Consider the following 19,550-nt stretch of genomic DNA (forward strand, 5'->3'; position numbering starts at 1 on the left):
ATAAATAACTATACATCTTATAGAGGATTAAACAATGTAGGTCACACCCTTTATGGGTGACGAACTATTCAAATGTTTAAGGAATTTGTAGGGTTCTCCATGTGGAGTTAGTTTATTATGTGAACAAAAACTCATTACGCATTTTTGCAATCGTTCTCAAAAGAGTAATTGCTGGGTTTTTTTCTTTTTTAAAGCAAAAAATATTTTTCACTGAAAAACACCTGAACCTATTCAATTGTAATTCGAAAATCATGTCAAATCTAAAAAATTAATAAATACCAAAGCTCTGATTGGTAATTTGCGCCTTTATATTATAATTTATAACTGTTTTAATGGATATACTCAATAATACAAATATATAATAATATAATAACTACACTGCTTTTGACAATACTTTCGCTGGTAGAAAATATTATTACAGAGTAACATATAGGCTATATCATTTTCACTATTTAGGTCGAATAGTGAAAATGATATAGCTTACCACTAAATATTATTTTTCGCATTTATTGTGTGTTTTTTGTTCCTTATTACGCGAGTAAAGCCGCAAGTTGCGGGTAGTGAAAGAATTCTTTACGAAAATAATATGACTGTCAAGAAACATCATTTATTAATATGAGGGTCTCGCTAAGACTTTATTTATGAGCCTTACGTGATTCTATGAATAGGATATTAACTTTTATATTCATACATATTGTGTTGTAGCGATGAAAAATTTCTATGCATAAAGTATGAATTTTTTTCTTATATGATGCTTTGGGTATGGTCGATTTTAAAAGGTATACAATGTCCTTTTACCCTTATACTTTTAGTAGGGTTTGGATATAATTTAATACCTTTTTAAGTATAGCGGAATTCATCATGACGAAATTTTTAAACACCATTGTTAAACGTTTCAGTGAATAAAAATATTTTCATTTCATCTTGTATAACACTATCGAATGACCTAAAAATATAAATAAGGAATATAAAGGTTCATCATCATCAGATCATATACGTTCCCACTGCTGGTACACAAGCCTTCTATGAGGGTACAGGCCATATCCTACCACGCTGGCCATAATAATTAAAGTTAAATATATGTAAAAGAATTTAGTCAACATATAGTACCTATATGCAAAATAAAGACTAAAAAAACTATTTTAATCTCAATATTTGTACTCGGATGACAATCTAAGTATATTGGCATCCATAGAATGTTATTTTGGCAATCGAGTGAAAAAAAAAATGTGATATCATGTCAAAAGCGGTCCGAATTCGCAAGTTCGTGATCAAATAAAAGTAATTGTATTTTTCCGATAGCCTCCTTTATTTTTCCCGTTTTGTACATGATTCGAATCCACAATGAAAGACCTTTTTCGTTTATTTCACGAATTCGTGTAATTATTTTTACTAGTTGCGCTCTGCGGTTTTACTCGCGTGGGTTGTGTTACAAGGAATTAATAGGATCTAGTTTATTCACTGATAATGTAGCTTTTGTTTGGATTTATGTATATTTTGGAAAGCTGATATTAAATAAAGAATTTTTACAATAGAAAATAGCGTGTGAATAAAGTTTTACTAAATAAATTACATAATAATTAAGGTAGTGGGTAGGTAACGTAGGTATTTTTTTTTGCCTTATATAATTTTTTTATTTATTAGGATATTTTCAAAAGTAAACATTTGACGTAATTGTTAGTGAACAATACTATCAGTATTTTGTTTTAGTTATTCGCATTAATACTACGAGACACACAAACACAGTTTGAAATATGTATCATGTTTATAGTGAGTGCAAGTAACAAATCATTTGTTATTAAACTTTTTCATTTTAATAATTTCCCTTTATCGTAGTCATTTTAAATAAAAAGCGTGTACACACCGTCATTTAACAAATCCGCAACAAACGAGCAAACGCATAATTTGTATGAAACAGTCATAAACTTCGTCCTACATGCGACATAAATAAAAGCGAAATGTGTTAATGGCTGCGGTATTTATTTCTAAACGAACGCCTGAATTGCAGTGAAAAGTTAAGTCCGTTTTAACATTTTAAAACGCAAGCACATTTCAAATTAACATGCGAGTTACGAATCGTCGGTGACAAAGGGAGCGGAGCAATCGATGTTTGTCTCGCGAAAATGGACTTTATAACTAGGGAATAGATTACAAATTAGTGTGCTTAATCTAATTGTCACCGTAGTATGTTTAGAACTAGTATTGTGTACAGGCTGTGAATGTTGTGGATGTAACTGGGCGATGACGACTGCATGGCCGCTGGGTTTTCACCTGAAACAAAGTTGTACGTTAGCACAGATAATGTATTATGTTAACGTTAGTTTTGGTGAATATGGTACTTTTAACAATAACAATAATATGTTATTATAATAACAAAAAACTCGACTGCAAATTCTTAAGTGGGTACAACATAAAATATTTACTACTGTAAAACAACACCCGACTGCAAATTTAGACGCCACTCACATAAAAATATGACGAGCCGTTTTGGCTCTAAAGTGTGCCAAATAAATATACATACAATCATACATACATGCACTTGAAAAAACATAACACTCCCATCGCAGTCGGGTAAAAATAACAGAAAATTGTAAACTTAGAAGAGCGGTTTGTCATTCGTTTTATAATAAACAAACTGTCCGCCCCAGCTCCCCTCGTTAGATAGTTTTTCTCTTTTATATAGTTTTGTTTAATGGGGAGAAAAATCCAACCAACCACAAAATATCAAAACTCATTCAGCCGTTCTTGAGTTATAAGTGAGTTAAGTAACACGATTTTCTCTTTTCTTTTAACAATTTTTGAAGAAACACTTCTTTAGACGCGTTGAGAGTACAATTTCAAGGTCGTGTTATGGCAATACCGTCACGTCATGGAGTAAGGCGACAATTTTGGTATCTTGCCAATGAAGTTTCACTTCTGATAGGTACCTGTGCTCGGCACACACTTTTTTATCAAATCTGTACTTTTCAATACTTCATAATTCAATGTATATTTAAAAAAATCTGTTGCACTTTCTCTCAAACTTCCAAAGTCCTCACTAAAGTTCATGAAAACTTCGAAGTCAGTATAACTTCCGACTCACTGAGGTGCTGCTAACAATGTCTTGTGGCATTTTACTCCAATTGTGCACTTTGAAAAGTTCAACTTGTTAAGGGAATTCGAAATATTCGTCTTGGTACTTTTGCTGGACAAATTATAGGGTTAAAAAAGAGTTGACAGAGTTAGTAGATAGAAATGACTAATTTATCTATTACTAGGTTTCCGCCTGCGGCTTCGCCCGCGCAGTCAAAGAAAAACCCGCATAGTTCCCGTTCCCGTGTGATTTCCGGGATTGCGTCACTTTCCCGGGATAAAAAGTAGCCTATGTCCTTTCTCGGGTATCAAAATATCTCCATACCAAATTTCATGAAAATTGGTTCAGTAGTTTAGGCGTGATTGAGTAACAGACAGACGGACAGAGTTACTTTCGCATTTTATAATATTAGTATGGATATGCTATTCGTGGCATGTATTTTAATAAATAACACATTATTTGGTTCCTTCAAAATTCGATTAGAATAATATTAATTTTCTCAAAGAACTTAAATTTTTGGTCCATCGTAGAGCAAAATAAGTTAACTTTGATAGTCACAAACGAATTTATTAAAACTTGCAGTTTAACTTGATCTTATTTTTTCAGAATAAAGTACTTAAAGTAAAATTGAAATATTTATGGATGAATTAATTAATTCTTCTTAACAATTAGTAACACGTATGAAACCTCATATTATCAGTTCGTGAAAATTTTCTACATCAAAAACATATTAACGTGGGCGTACACATGATTGAAACCAAATTGAGTATCAAAATTATCTTCGTTAAAATTCAAGAGCTTCAGAGTAAGTCAATTACAGTTAAAAATAGCCAAACTAATACACGAGGCAATTTTCTAGTAAATTACATAACCTATCTACCGCTTAACCCTTCCGAGTACCTAATAGGTCCTTAGGATCGATTTAATTAAAAACTCGGCCACTCAATTTAAAAGGGTCGTAGGGCCGACTAATTTTTCTGAGCTAAAATACAGGATGTAATTTATAAGGTCAAATTATATTATGTTCTTAACAATCTTTAAACGTAAGTTCATATTAATCATTTGAAAGTACGTATTTTTGATATTTAAACACTAGCTTTCCACCCGCGGCTTCGCCCGCGCAGTCAAAGAAAAACCCGCATAGTTCCCGTTCCCCTGGGATTTCCGGGATAAAACCTATCCTATATGTCCTTTCGCGGGTATTAAAATATATCTATACCAAATTTCATGCAAATTGGTTCAGTAGTTAAGGCGTGATTGAGTAACAGACAGACAGACAGAGTTACTTTCTAATTTATAATATTAATGTATGGATTATGCTGAAAGTAGTTTGGAAAAATAATATTTCACGTACAAAGTTTAACTCTTCAAATTCAAGCATTTATTTATTCAATAAGACTTCTTATAAACGCACTTTTAAATCGTCATAAAATTTACCACCAATTCGGAAAGCATCTTTGTAAATATACTTACTTATCTTATACAAGAAATTGCATTATCAAATTGCATCCTCATCAGCGATCGAACCCACGACCTCTCCGTTCGCTTACGATAAACATTATACCAAAGAGCAGATAAATGACTGCGATGCTGACCGCCTCCTTGGTACAGTGGTTGTCGCGTGAGCGTAGCACCGATTGGCTTCGATTCCCGGTGGAGACCAAGAAAAAAAAATGTCTTGGTCTGGTAGGACACAGAAGGCTGATCACCTACTTGTCCCTAAAGAAAATCAATCAGTGAAACAGATGTATAATGCATCTGCCCCTTATCCTACTAGGGGACATGGGACTTCACTTTAAAGAGCAAATAAAAACCGTTAAAGCTGTTTATAAATGTAAGTCCTAATCGAATTTTAAACTGTTGTATGACTCGAGTCGCCACAAAATGTTCTAGATTTAAGCAATTTAATCTTTCTTAGGTAGAAAATTGGAAGGGAAGACTTGGGGGCCGCTTTAAGAAACGTATTATAAATTGCAACCTCGAGATAATTTCAGAGAAGTACGGCCAGCAAAATAATTGTGTGGGAAAATTAATTTTTGTTTAAAATGTTTTACATGAAAAATAGGAAAACGTTATGCGAATTTATTTACGTACGAAACGCGTACAAAAATCATGGAGACAAGGGAAAAAATATCTACCTGTACTATCGAATTCTCATCTGCACTCCGTTGGACAGCTTACAAGTGATGGCATAGTGCTGTATCTGATTATTTTATGCTCTTATATCGTTCTAGATAAGTCAAATGGCCCATAACTTTTTCAACATGGGCCTGTAGTCGAACAATACATTAATACTATTTATATATAAATTGCATGAAAAAAAAATTGAACTACCAGTCATATTAAGCTTAATTTAATAGTAACAAAAATAGCAATTCAATAAACGCTACAAAATATTTCATTATCAAAACTACCCACGTAATCCAAACGTTAATGAAATTATGTTGCTATCCCTACCAGCCAAGGTGAAAAAAATATAGTTGTGTAATCCAAGACCCCGTATTCTTAAAAATGTGTTTCATTTAAGCACTAACAATATACAATTTTCATTAGCAACAGCAATTTAATAAAACGCTGCAAAAATATTCTCTTTCCAAAACTACCCACTTTAACAAAAATATGTTATTATTTAATTTTATTTTACGGATTGGCGGGAAAAGGAAACGGCTTCGAATCCCGCCTTGTGAAAATTTATATTTATACAGCCGAATGCCATAAAATCTAAATATCAAATTCAACAAAATGACGTTGCTATCGGTACCGGGCGAGGTGAACAAAATAGTTGTGTAATCCAAGACGTTCCATGTGATCCACTTTAAGAGATGAAATCGTCAACGGTATTGCATCTACGGCTACGTTTAGACAAAAATATTTCTGCTCGGATTGTGTAAGCTTACATGAAAATATTGTGACTTTGGTTTAATGTTTCATAAGTATAGTATGTTACGAATCTATACTTATATTATAATCTATACTAATATTATAAAGCTGAAGAGTTTGTTTGAAAGCGCTAATCTCAGGAACTACTGGTCCGATTTGAAAAGTTCCTTCAGTGTTAGATAGCAAGTAGAAGTATTTATCAAGGATGGCTATAGGCTATATACCATCACGCTAAGACGCAGGAGTGGAGCACTGCGGGTAAAACCGCAGGGCACAGCTAGTAATATGATACTGTCTGTAGTTTTTTGTTGTAATTGTTATCCTAACTTACTTATATAAATGAAAGTTACTCTGTATGACCCTTCTTCACGCTTCAACCACTAAACCGATTTTGATGAAATTAGGTACAGAGATAGCTTGAGATCTAAAAAATGATAAAGTATAGATTTTATCCTGAAAATGTAACGGGAACGTGAACTATTAGGGTGTTTCTTTGATTACGCGGACAAAGCCGCGGACGGAAAGCTAGTATTGTATAAATCTTTACGGCTTCTTAAAATAGTAACTAACTAATTTACTCGCGGATATGGATAAAACTATATCTATAATAACATACAGGTTACTTTAATTTACATATATCTGTATCAAATTTTATTTAGATCCAGTAAAGCCATATTATGTAAGTAGATTTCCGCCCGCGGCTTCGCCCGCGTTTGCAAAGGAAAACCCGCATAGTTCCCGTTCCCGTGGGATTTCCGGGATAAAAACTATCCTATGTGTTAATCCAAGTTACCCCCTACATGTGTGCTAAATTTCATTGTAATCCGTTCAGTAGTTTTTAGTGAAAGAGTAACAAACATCCATACATCCATACTTACAAACTTTCGCCTTTATAATATATATTAAGATATTAAGATAGAGTACTGTATAATTGCTAAACAGATTTCCATAATACTTTAAACAATTGCGCTAATCCAGATTAAAATTTATTTCTGTACCAACATTTAATTCAAATCCGATCCACTCGTCCTTGCCAAATTTAGCATTTATAATAATAGTACATAATAATCTTAATATTAACTAGATTATCATTTTTCTATGAAAAGCTTATCACACACATATTCAGTCATTCATTTAATAAATTAGAACACAGTTTAATAAACATTCCAATAAATTATACGAAATAAAGCTCATTTAATATTTTATAAGATAACTGATAATATTTGCATCAGCATTGATAAAATAATGATAATTTAAATTGAATTCGGCAAATTTTCAATACAATGAAATGATACTAAATGAAAACGAAATAAAATAGGTTTTTGCGAAAATTAACAAAAATGGAAAGCCTTCTTGATATTATAGTGGTAAAATAGAGCCTACAACTTTTCTTTATATTATAAAACATTAGCTTACCGCCCGCGGCTTATGCTATTGTTCAAAAACTTATTCTTTTCTTTATTTTCATAATTGGCATATTACAGGTTTTATTATTTCTTTTTTTAGTATTCAATTGATATAAGAATAAGATATTTAGTAGTAGTCCATTGAAAAGTTACATTTGGGGTTGCGTTTTTTAGAGGACGCAATTTTATTTTTTTGGTGTGTAGGGGGGGTTAGTGTGAAGCTATCACCAAGTTTGTGGGGTCGCCACCCTCGTCCCACGGCCGCCATCTTGAAAATAGCGGTTAATATGGTTTTTAAGACATATCTCTTAAACTATTAATCTGATAAAAAAAAATTGTTAACATTATTTGTTGCAAATTAAATTCTCTACAACTTTGGTCCAGTAACTTTTTGTCGTAGAACTATAAATAAAAAAGTTATGAGCGAAAATGTTCAGAAATTAGAGCTATTTATATTTTTCAATAAAACTTTTTTTTTCATTTTACGAAGAAATTATGTCATACCATTTTTGTAGATTGTTTTTTGAGGAACAACTTTTATAATATAGATTTTTCATATTTTCTTTTATTTTAAATTTGATACACGCAATGTTATGAGCGTTTAAAACTGGGCCACGGACGCTTAGCGTCGCAATTAGTGCGCAAAAGATCTTAGCGCGAAGTCCTTCTGTTCCAAATTCAATTGCTGAGTGCGACTCATGTTTTAATTGTTACACTGGTGTTTGTTGTGTTCTATTTTTGTGTACATTTACATTAATATTTTTCCCGAAAATTGTGTTTTTGCAAAAGCATCATGTTATAGTTCTTTAATGAATTCGTCAGGTTTTTTAATCCCAATCTACATAGTTAGACATTTTGTAATGAAAGTTATTTTAGCCTTAATAATTTTACACAAAGGAAAGTCGTGTTAATGACACTACTCATAACTCAAGAAAGACTGAACGGAATATACTTAATGGTTTTGGTTTGTTGGATTCGCTTCCATTTGGATTAGGATAATAACTGTTGAACATTTTGAAAAATATTCTTAAAAAGTCAAAGTATTACAACTATTATGTACAGGAAAGGCCGAAATAATATTATATCATACAAGAAAGCACTTTCTCATTACACATACAATTCAATTTATTTCTTCCATTCACATTCCCTCCTCCTACCAATTAAAAACTACCAATTAAAAATATGTAAGAGCTTCTGTGGTGACTGAATACCACGCTCTATGTAGTTTATCAGGTACACGCAAATACTATAAATGGTAATAATTTTCTATATTCTATACCAACTTCTATCTATACCGACTCACCATTAAATATATGCACATAGATGCTAGCGGGCACTGCGTTGTTGGGCACGCACGTGTAGTTGCCCGCGTGCGCCGCGCTCGCGGCCGGTATGAGCAAGTCGGACACGCGCTGCTCCGCGTCCGTCGTTACGTTTATACCGCGCTCTACGTCGTAGTTTATCATTCGGCTGTTGTGGTACCTGGTGATGATAAATAAATAAAATCGATGATGAAGATTTTTTGTCTGTGCGCTATCTATTTGCGATGTAATTCATAATAAACATTAAGCAAGTAGTACTAGTGATCGAAAATAGTACTTTATAATGAGCAGTAATTTGTGTTGTAAGTTTATTCAACTAGCTTTTCACCCGCAGCTTTGCTTCCGGCTTTTAATATTCTTTTAGTTTGTCACATCACTTATAACTTGAGAATGAAAGGATTTTCAAATTTCTGGTTAGATTTGTATCCGCTTCTATTTGAATGATGAACATTGAATTTTTTGTGTGTACGTTTTCAGCGCTTTATGCCGTAGTTTTTGTTAGGGTGATGTAATAGGTTTTATAATGAGTAGTAGTATCATTTTGCACGTTTATTCAACACTAGCTTTTCGCTCGCTTCGCTCGCGTGTTCTTCATATTATCGCGTTACATTTGCACTTCGTCATTAACCTAAATATATCATAGATATGTTGCTTGTTTCATTACCTAGTTATTGTTTTCATGAGTAGCTCTTAGCTATTTATAACAGGTGTTTTATACAGATTTAGAATTTATTAATAAACTATAGACGATTCCACAGATACGCAACATTATATTCAACACATAGTACTCCATCAGGCCTTAATCAAGACAAACTAGTGGAGACACAGATATTACCCAGATAAGAATATCATAACCTTATATAATAAGATACGTATAAATATGAATCGCACGGTCCCTGAATATAATCCGGGCTCAGGAATGGCAATAACTATCAACCTTGAGAAGGACAGTCCGTTCATCTGTCTTAATAAAAAGATCATTTCGCATAGCCAAATAAATGGACTGTTTTTGTTTGACGTATATTGCTATTTTAAAACTTTAACGCGGCTTAAATAGAACTCGAAATTGTTAAAAAAATATACAAACGAACGAAATGAAAAAAGCGGTAATGTTAATATTGGAAAAAGAACGCATCTGAATTTTTCGAGAACGATTTATTTATATAAGTAGCTGTTCTCTGCGGTTTCACCCGAATTGCTCCGCTCCTGTTGGTCTTAGCGTGATTATAATAATATATATCTTTATATAAAAATTATAGCCTTCCTCGATAAATCGGCTATCTAACACCGAAAGAATTTTTCAAATCGGACCAGTAGTTCCTGGAATAAGCGCGTTCAAACAAACAAACTCTACAGCTTTATAATATTAGTATAGATTAGTGCTATAGGTATAATATGACATAAGTACTATCTTAGTTTACACGAAAGCCTACTAAAGCATACTACAGAGTTAGATTCGATGCTCAGTAGACACTGAATGACAGGAGACTGACCTACTTGTTTTAAAGAGAATCGATCGCTTTGATTACTAGTGTATAATGCTTGTGACCTACACTATACCTAGACCTAGACATTTGGGGATTCGGGAGTTTACGTTACTCATTTCAACTATCTGTGCCCTGTGGTTTTACTCGCATTGCTCCGCTCCTTTTGGTCTTAGAATAATGATATATAACCTATAGTCTTTCTCGATGAATGGACAATCTAACAGTTAAATAATTTTTCAAATCGAACCGGTAGTTCCTAAGATTAGCGCGGTCAACCATCCAACCAAACAAAAACTTGATTTGTAATTTGATCAATATACGACATTTCTCTCCTATCTATAATATGATTTTCCTATTATATTATAGATAATTATTATTATCCATATAATAGAAATAACATTGAAAAAATGTGTGCGTGTACTAGTGTACACACGTAAGAAGTGAAACTTCTTTATGACCTTATTTTCAAAAAATAATTTACTATATGCAACTTTACAGAAATACGTCGAATCACGCGTGGTACGGATAAGAAAAATGGCGCGTAACGGAAAAATGTCACGCGTAACGAAAAAAATGTTGCACTAAATTTTTTTCCAACCCCGATAAAGAAGTTTCACTTCAAAAACTTAAAAACATTATTGAAAAATTCGTTAGGTAGGTAGGTACATCATACATTTCAATATTCATATGAAACTGGAAAATTGCTTAACCCACGCCTTCACTCACAATCCGAGTTATCCATTTTAATATATTCAATAAAACCCTGAATAAACAATATCGATAATGAGAAGAACCAGCTGAATTTTATCGTGCACATGCATTTTATTATATTTCACATATTGTCAGACCGTTGAAATGCGAAATTCGTAGAGATTTTGTTTCCAACGAAATTATATCGAAAATGCAATATGTTACTTCGGAAAGAAATGTTCTTTTGACATATTTTCTATTTACTAAAGCTCTGCTGAGATGTGACGTAGAGTGCTGTGTAGTTTTGTAGTTCTGTACATTTCAATATGGGAATACTTGATTTCAACTGACTTCAAAAGAGGAGAACGTTCTCAATATGACTATTTTTTTTAGATTTGTTAACTCAGAACTTCCTACTGGGCGAAACGATTTTGTTATTTTTTGTTTGAAAGATTGTGCTTTCCTATTGGTTTGAATGAAATTTTATCCGGTTCTGAACAATTAAATATGGTTAAGATTTTTGTTGAAAAATAATAATGTAGTTTCGTTCTGTAGGTTTCAATATAGGATTGATATACATAGTTTTTAGTACGAATATAGATTAGTGAATAGACAAATAAATGAAATGGTCTATTGACTAGTATCTGCCGCGCTTACAAACATTTATTTTGTGTATATAAACGAAGTTTGTACAACAAATATATGGAAACGATAGCAAGGTTGTATGTAAAATCCAATTTCAATTTCTACTTCTAAAACTAACATACAGTATAGAGCAGACGATGAAAGCTTGTAGTATAAAAACAAGAGAGATAAAATTTACTTTTTAGAATCTATATTAAATTATCATACTTATTGATTGTGGCAATAAGTTTATATCTAAAATATGGCTTATAATTTCTTTTCAAATTAATCTAGTGAGTAGGTATCAAACGATTTGGTTTTAGTTAAAGTTTTCATAAATATAATCAAAACTGTCATTGTAAACAACTGTCATTAACAAATTACAATTTCATAATAATGATCCTAAGTACCTAATGATCAATCAAGATTTTTACACTGCAATAGTAGTCATTTATTGTTTACATAAGAGCACTAAATAACTATTTGAAAAATATGTAACCTCAAAAAAAAAAACTCTTTAGACAGTATTCTTAAATAATAACATTACCAAAACACAAAAGCCCCCTCAGGTACGAAACATTCTAACTACCCTTTAGGAAACATAAAATACTTCTCTAGCTGTTTCTTTCACATCAACATCTCATAAACAAAGTTATTAGTGCCTTGAGGACAATAAAGACGAAATTGTTTTGTCAAATTGCAACACACGACCTCGCGAACCGTGTTCGCAGTAAATTTAAGTACTTTTATAGTTGACCTAACTTTTATTAAATGTGTGTTTTCTGTGTACCTGTAGTTTAGGACTTAGGTCTTGAACTAGATTGGAATTAATTTTTAGTTGGTTTTTGTAAGGTTATGCTGCGTTCATGCTGAGTTTCTTTTGCTTGTATTTACCTAATGGTTTTAGTTTAGAACTTAGTAATAAAGGAAATAACTGAAATAATGATAGACGATGAATCACAATTTTGATATAAGGACAAATAAAGTTCTATGATTGTAACTATTTCACGAACGCGAAGACATGGGTTGAACAATAATTTTTAGAATAAGTTGACTTTAAAAATTAAAGATTCTAACGGATTTTAAAGGCGATTTATTCATTATATTATCATCCCGACGTTTCATGCACTTTGCACGGGGTGAGTTTAATAATTTTAATTTCGAAATGAATAATACTCGCGTAAAATTCAAACACTGGAAAATACTAAGTTAAACGTTATATTTTGTCCAACTGTAGTCGTTCTTAGATACATCTCAAAAAGCTTATCTCTTAAAGAAATAACATAAAATCCATATAAAATGTCTGTCAACCTTGCCATATAAAGTTTATTCGGGTCGACCGTTTCTAACGCAGAATTTGTCACTACCGAATTTTTTATTTCCCAAAAACGTATTTAATTTCACATCTCCATTACAAAACAATGTCCAGTCACCCGCGAAATGGCGAACTACAATTGCGGCGAAAAATAAAGTTTTGCTAGCGCTCTCGAAGCCTAAACGCGTTGTGAATTTTTATTTTCATTTTTAACGTTAATTTTATACGCACGTCCATTCACGGTGAGTGTTCAAGCGCGACTGGTATATTGTTGTGATTTAAATAAAAATTATTTTTGTAGGGTATTAAAAAAAATTGCATTAACGAATCTGAGATATTAAATTTGTAAGATATATCAGCTAGGTTTAAAAGGAGAATGCCCATTTTTGGTACTGGTTTTTCTCATGCATCAAGACAACAATATATTAAAAATAATCTCGGCAATTTAGAGGCCTTCTTACCATCGGAAAATATATTTTGAACAGGGAATGTTTTGTAAAATCTAATAAGACATGTAATTGTTTAGATCAGTTACCATAGGTTTAGTATCCATTACTGGTTACCACGGTAACCAAGTGGTAACTATTATGACATTTACTATGGTAAATAGCTAATATTGTTTTCATTGAATTACAAAAAAATCAATTAACATAAAATCACTCTGTAAGGTATTGTTTATACACTGTAGGTTGTTTTAACATATATACGTATAGTGAAGTAAAATAATATAAATATATATAAAAAAAATATTATTATGACATAGCTTGTAAGATAGCTTGGAAGGTAACCAGTTATTTCTTATTTGTTTCTTTCTTCAAATATGTAGTGAAAAAATGATTCAAACAACAACAACAATATGTAAACCGAATAAAAACTCTATTGGCATTTTTTAAATATATATTTAGGTTTTCTTGAAATCCGTCCCGGAAGATTTCTGGTGCCTACCTACACTAGCCGATGAACACATAGACTTTGTCTGAAAGCTCTACGCATAGATTAAATATTATGTTAAACGAAAAATAGCCTTCGGACGATAAAATACTACCTAAATCACACATAAACCTAACTAAATCGGGTTAATTTAAGTTTTGAGGTTAATTCACATTTTTCTCAATATCTTGAAAACCCCTGTTTTTATCACAAAAAATGTATTGGTAAAAATCTTTTGAATATCGAAGAACCCTCCAAAACCACTCTGGCATTGACGCAACACTATACTGTGGTCCATACTTTCATGGGCATTCTCCTTTCAGGATATGTTCTGTTTATCTTATCTGTCAGTCAAAATGGCAAATACCTACATAATGAAAGAAATTATGTGTCTTAAGGCTGATTTTTGGTTTGAATCCTTGGTTAAAACGTATTCATCAAATAACGTATTAAACTACCATTTCAAAAATGTATTCTAATTGTGAATATGAAATTTACAGGTGACATTTTAAAATGTTCGTGTAATACCTTATATTGGACGGATAAATTTTAACCAAATATTGAAAAATCGGCCCTTAAAGTGTAAAATAGACTATCAGTGACTTTATAAAAGAGCTATCAAACTTTCGCTCTCAAGAGATATAATCTAAGAGCCCACGCCGGCCAGACTTTCCTTTCTTTAGGAAAGTTGAAAGTTTCTCTGTATATGTCTCCGATACAGCCCCCCTAGACAAGTGGCTTTCTATTAGCGTAACGTTTGATAGAATAGATTATGAATGTATGAGATTGACGTAAGCTTTCGATACATTTATCTACAGCTTATGTCAATCTCATACATTCATAATCTATTCTATTAAACGTTACGCTAAACGAAAGCCACTTGTCTAACCCCCCTGATAAGAACGACTAGCGATTATCAAGTCTGGGTTGTGGTTACTTTGGCAGGAAACAGGTAGTAAAGGTGTATAAAATTGTACCTAACTTTCATTATATTTTAAAAGCTAAATTTTATATATGTTACTTGGAGACGTATAAAAAGATGTTAACTCAAGAGCCGGACGGTTTTCATGGTTCTTACATCTTGCCAGACACAATAAATACATTAACTTGGATTAACACATAGGATAGGTTTTATCCTGGAAATCTCACGGGAACGGCAACTATGCAGGTTTTTCTTTGAAAATACGGGGTAAGCCGCGGGCGGGAAGCTATTGCGTAAATAATGTAGCGATCAAGTCTTACCAAAACACAAACGCCGGCGCCTCAGTGGTTTGAACCACAGAGCACTGCAGCCTTAGGGTCGATCCCGGCTTGAGGTACTTCTCTGTGGGTCCCGATATTTGTGCTCGTGCCTCTGAAAAAGGATTTCTTATTAGTTCTATGCTACCTGAAGTATGTGGCTATAATCGCGTGGTATGCAAGTGAAAATTATCTCATAGCCCTATAAAAAAAGTTGATAAATTGATTCGCAAAAATGAACTCGTAGACATGTGCTACGAAACTTCGTAGCAGTGCTGTAGAGCGTAGCGATTGCGTAGCAATACAATTACATTAAATGCAATATGGTTAACAGATTAATAGGACATTGAAGAGTGATGTTATGATAGCCTGTGTAACGAAAGAATAAAAAAGACACAGGTAGTGCTAGATTTTCTATATCTTTTATTACGATTTCAATTAAAAAAGTACATAATGAAATTTTTATAAAATATTTTATATTCTATTACAACTTAGTGTAGGTACTCATCAGTATAATTTCCTTCTAAAAAATTGAATGCTCCTTTCATCTCATTATGCTAATTCAATGCTAATTTCACCGTGTTCTATAAACGACATTCATAAAAATTAAATATGAAACGTAAATGAGAAATATTTCGGTTTATTCGCTTTAATATGAATTCACACGGAATGTTAATTATTTCCAGGGCTGGCTATTTAGCGTAGGGCTGTGACGAAGGTTGTTTTTAATTCTTTATGAGTACTCTTGGCTTTTGGCTTTAGTGAAATTAAAAGCCTTTTTATCTGTATAAATGTGCACATACTTTACATTTAGGGTTGTCGGTCTGTAAAAGTGTGTCACCTCGTTTTCTCTAGTGTGAATGAAGTTTTGTGGTGGAATCATTTCAGGCTTGATTTAATTTGTTATGAAAAAAAACACAGTTTTATATTATGTAATTTCACAAAAGAGCATTCGTCTCTACTTACATAGAATATAGATAATAACAATAAACATACAAGTGTCAACCCTTATATTATATCTGTGATGATTTTACTAGACATCTAGTTTGATGCCCCGTGAGACCAAAAATATCACCGCGCCGTAAAAAGTTCCAAAGTAAAATTAGTTATTAATATTTAAAAAAGTAAAGTTATGAGCCATATTCTGAAGTAAACATGACGAAATTTTTTACGTTATTAAGCTACCATGTAGCTGTAGGATATACGTTAATAATTTTATACCAAAATAACAATTTTATATTTTGTTTCAATTTTATATATTGTTAAAATTTTCATTCACCATCATCATCCATCATCATTTAGCCATCTAAATAGTCTGATATTATTTCAACTTAAACCTCCACAATTGACTAATACCTAGTTTTACAGACCATCGTTAAAAATCTATGAAATTATATATATATATAAAAAAAATATTAAATGGTCTGATTGAAGTACTACCTACTTAATAACTCAGCCCCCGGAATCAGACACAATAGAAAATGTATTGTGTCGTGGTCCGATCGGGCCGCTCGGGGCTCAATGGGTTAAATAAAAATATTATCCGCAATCTACTTAAAAGGTCTGATACTATTTATTCGTTTGAACCAGACGTTTATTCTGATTTAAATAATTTACATCATATTACTTACCCACTACATCTAAATGTAGAAATATACTAGTTGGTGGATGTGACGATACTTGACACTCGTAGATACCCGCGTCTCTCGTCTGCACGAATCGGACCTTTAAGGTCCAATCCTGAAACAACAATTTTAAATGATTATATCCGAAACAGCATTGAATAAAAGGAAATATATTTAGTAAAATGATCTCAATATCAATAAGCAATAGTAGGTACCTATACTATTTTATTTTGTAGTAATGATACATATTTACTTATAATATTAAGTGCTATAATAGTTCCATTTATAAGTGGTTAAAGTCTGAGTTACATTTTATAAGACAACACAAGATAGAAAACAATTTGTCCAATTTTGCCATGTTAAGTTTCTTTTTCAATCATTATCGATTTTAATAGATTATTTCTCTTTATAAACTTAATATTATTACTCCATACTGTTTCTTTATACAAAAATAAAATAGGTATTGAATATTATGTTCATCCCTATCACATTACATAGTATTATATTATAAACCAAAGAACATATATCATAGCGTTTACCTCAGAATGTTGCAAATGTATAGCTTGAAACCTTTGGTCCGAACTGTACGTGGTCAACCCCACTGTAAGCAGGTGATAATCCTTCCTACGTATCCAGGACACCTGGAACAAATGTTAAGCCTTTATTTATATTGTGAAACTATTTATTTGTGTACATTTATGAGATGTGTTTGTATAAATATGATAAGTTAATTTTAATTTTGAAAGCATTTTCATGTTTGATTTTAAAATTGAAAATTAAATGATGAGATTATTATAAAGACCTTTTAAAATGGAATACGTAATCTTATATATAAAAATGAATCGCAAAATGTGTTGGTAAGCGCATAACTCGAGAACGGCTGAACCGATTTCGGTAATTCTTTTTTTATTATATTCCTTGAAGTACGAGGATGGTTCTTATGTAGAGAAAACTTAAACATGTACCACGGGCGAAGCCGGGGTGGACCGCTAGTTTATAATATATTATAGTTTGAAAAAATGTATGTTTGTTTATTAGTCTTTCACGCGATAACTATTTATCAGATCTTCATGATACTTGGCAGTGATATAGCTTATGTATCAGAATAACACATAAGGTATAGAAAAACTTTTTCCCTCGTCTTCGTCTGTAGATGAAACCACGAGGCACAGCTAATTTATTATCTACTAGCTTCCGCCCGCGACTCCGTCCGCACGGATGTCGGTCTTCGCGTGGATGGTTTATTTCTCCATTTTGAGTAGGTACCTCTGACAATTAAATCTTATAAATATCTATTGAACCCAATTCCCAAATACGGCTAGGCCTATAATAATACGCAACGTGTGTTCGCGGTTCTACGGAACAACGTCTATGGATAAAACTGAAAAATTAAGATTAATTTTTTTCTACGTATTTTTCCAGGATAAAAAGTATCCTATTTTACGCCCAGGATAATAAGGTATAATTATACCAAGTTTCATCGAAATCGAACCGCTAGTTTTCACGTGATGCCTTCACATACAGACAGACAGACAGACAGACAGACAGACAGACAGACAGACAGACAGACAGACAAAAATTTTTTTAATCACATATTTGGGTTTGGTATCGATCCAGTAGCACCCCCTGCTATTTATTTTTTCAATATTTTCAATGTACAGAATTGACCCTTCTACAGATTTATTATATTATGTATAGATATAGATACTAATATTATAAAACTGAAGAGTTTGTTTGTTTGTTTGTTTGAACGCGCTAATCTCGGGAGCTACTGGTCCGATTTGAAAAATTATTTCATATCATCACGCTACGACCAACAGGGATGGAGCCACGGGGGTGGAACCGCGCGGAGCAGCTAGTCTATTATAAAACACTATTTTATCTGTCCATAAAACATCGAGCTGTATCATCAACAAATCACATACAAAAAGTCTTTAAATTCAAGACATTTTTTATAACAAAACATATTTTTATAACACATAAGATCTATTCTCTCTATGTTATTTAGGAGACAATTTTGATGAATTTTATTAGTACGGAGATAAATTTATCCTTGGACCTTGAGCAAAGTAAGCTTTTTATGACAAAAATAAACTTACGGGTAAAGTAGGGTATATGCTTTTTGCGTGATGCGCGGACGAGACATAAAATAATCTATGTACATGGGTATATGTACTAGTTTTAGTTTCACAGAGTCACTCGTGTTTGTAAATTGTAAGCCTTCTTTGTGAATTTTAAATAGTAACAAATGTAATTTAAAATTTCAATAGATATAGATATTATAATACATTTCAGATTATGAATGTATATATTTCAAATTTCATACATATTATTCCATGTGATTTTTGAAGTGAAACTTCTTTATCAGGTTTGGAAAAAAATTTATTGTAACATTTTTTCGTTACGCGTGCGGCGTGACATTTTTCCGTAACGCGCCATCTTTTTCTTATCCCTACCACGCGTGATTCGGTGTATTTCTGTAAAGTTGCATATAGTAAATTATTTATTGAAAAATAAGGTCATAAAGAAGTTTCACTTCTTACGTGTGTACACTAACTAGTACACGCACACATTTTTTTATGAGAAAAAGTTACAAAATATCCTGTTTGAATTTTCAAATAATGAGAAGATGCTACCTATCCTCATTGTGAAATTTTGCATAAGTAATATACAAAAAATCCAATTAACAACTAGTAAAAAATCTTACATAAAACAACATTTAAAAAAATTTAACCTAAAAAAAAAAGATATGTACCCTACAACATAGTAAACTATTTGAAATTCACTCCCTACTGCAATATCGAGGGAATTCGTATGTTTGGACAGGCGTCGATGGTTTCAGAGCCATCAAGTGAATAAATATTTTGCAGTAGTTTACGCAAAACCAACTAGTACTGAACTCAGATCTATTGGAAAATAGATGTCTAAAATTATATGAATGGAAAAGGATATTATTTTG

General features: G+C 32.3%; 1 protein-coding gene across 1 annotated transcript in view; it reads right to left on the minus strand.

The window, feature by feature from the left end:
* Positions 1–1,780: 1,780 nt before the first annotated feature.
* The window catches only part of LOC123703149 (hemicentin-2-like), a 37,800-nt gene continuing 20,030 nt past the window's right edge, over positions 1,781–19,550 (minus strand). The window contains exons 3-7 of the mRNA XM_045651052.1: positions 17,131–17,232; positions 16,598–16,706; positions 14,970–15,081; positions 8,663–8,841; positions 1,781–2,271 (exon numbers count right to left, since the gene is read on the minus strand). Coding sequence (XP_045507008.1) covers positions 2,177–2,271; positions 8,663–8,841; positions 14,970–15,081; positions 16,598–16,706; positions 17,131–17,232 — 597 coding nt within the window. The 3' untranslated portion in view covers positions 1,781–2,176. The remainder of the gene's footprint in view (positions 2,272–8,662; positions 8,842–14,969; positions 15,082–16,597; positions 16,707–17,130; positions 17,233–19,550) is intronic.

This window comes from Colias croceus, chromosome 25, assembly GCF_905220415.1.
Source record: "Colias croceus chromosome 25, ilColCroc2.1".
In the NCBI taxonomy this organism is placed as follows: Eukaryota; Metazoa; Arthropoda; class Insecta; order Lepidoptera; family Pieridae; genus Colias; species Colias croceus.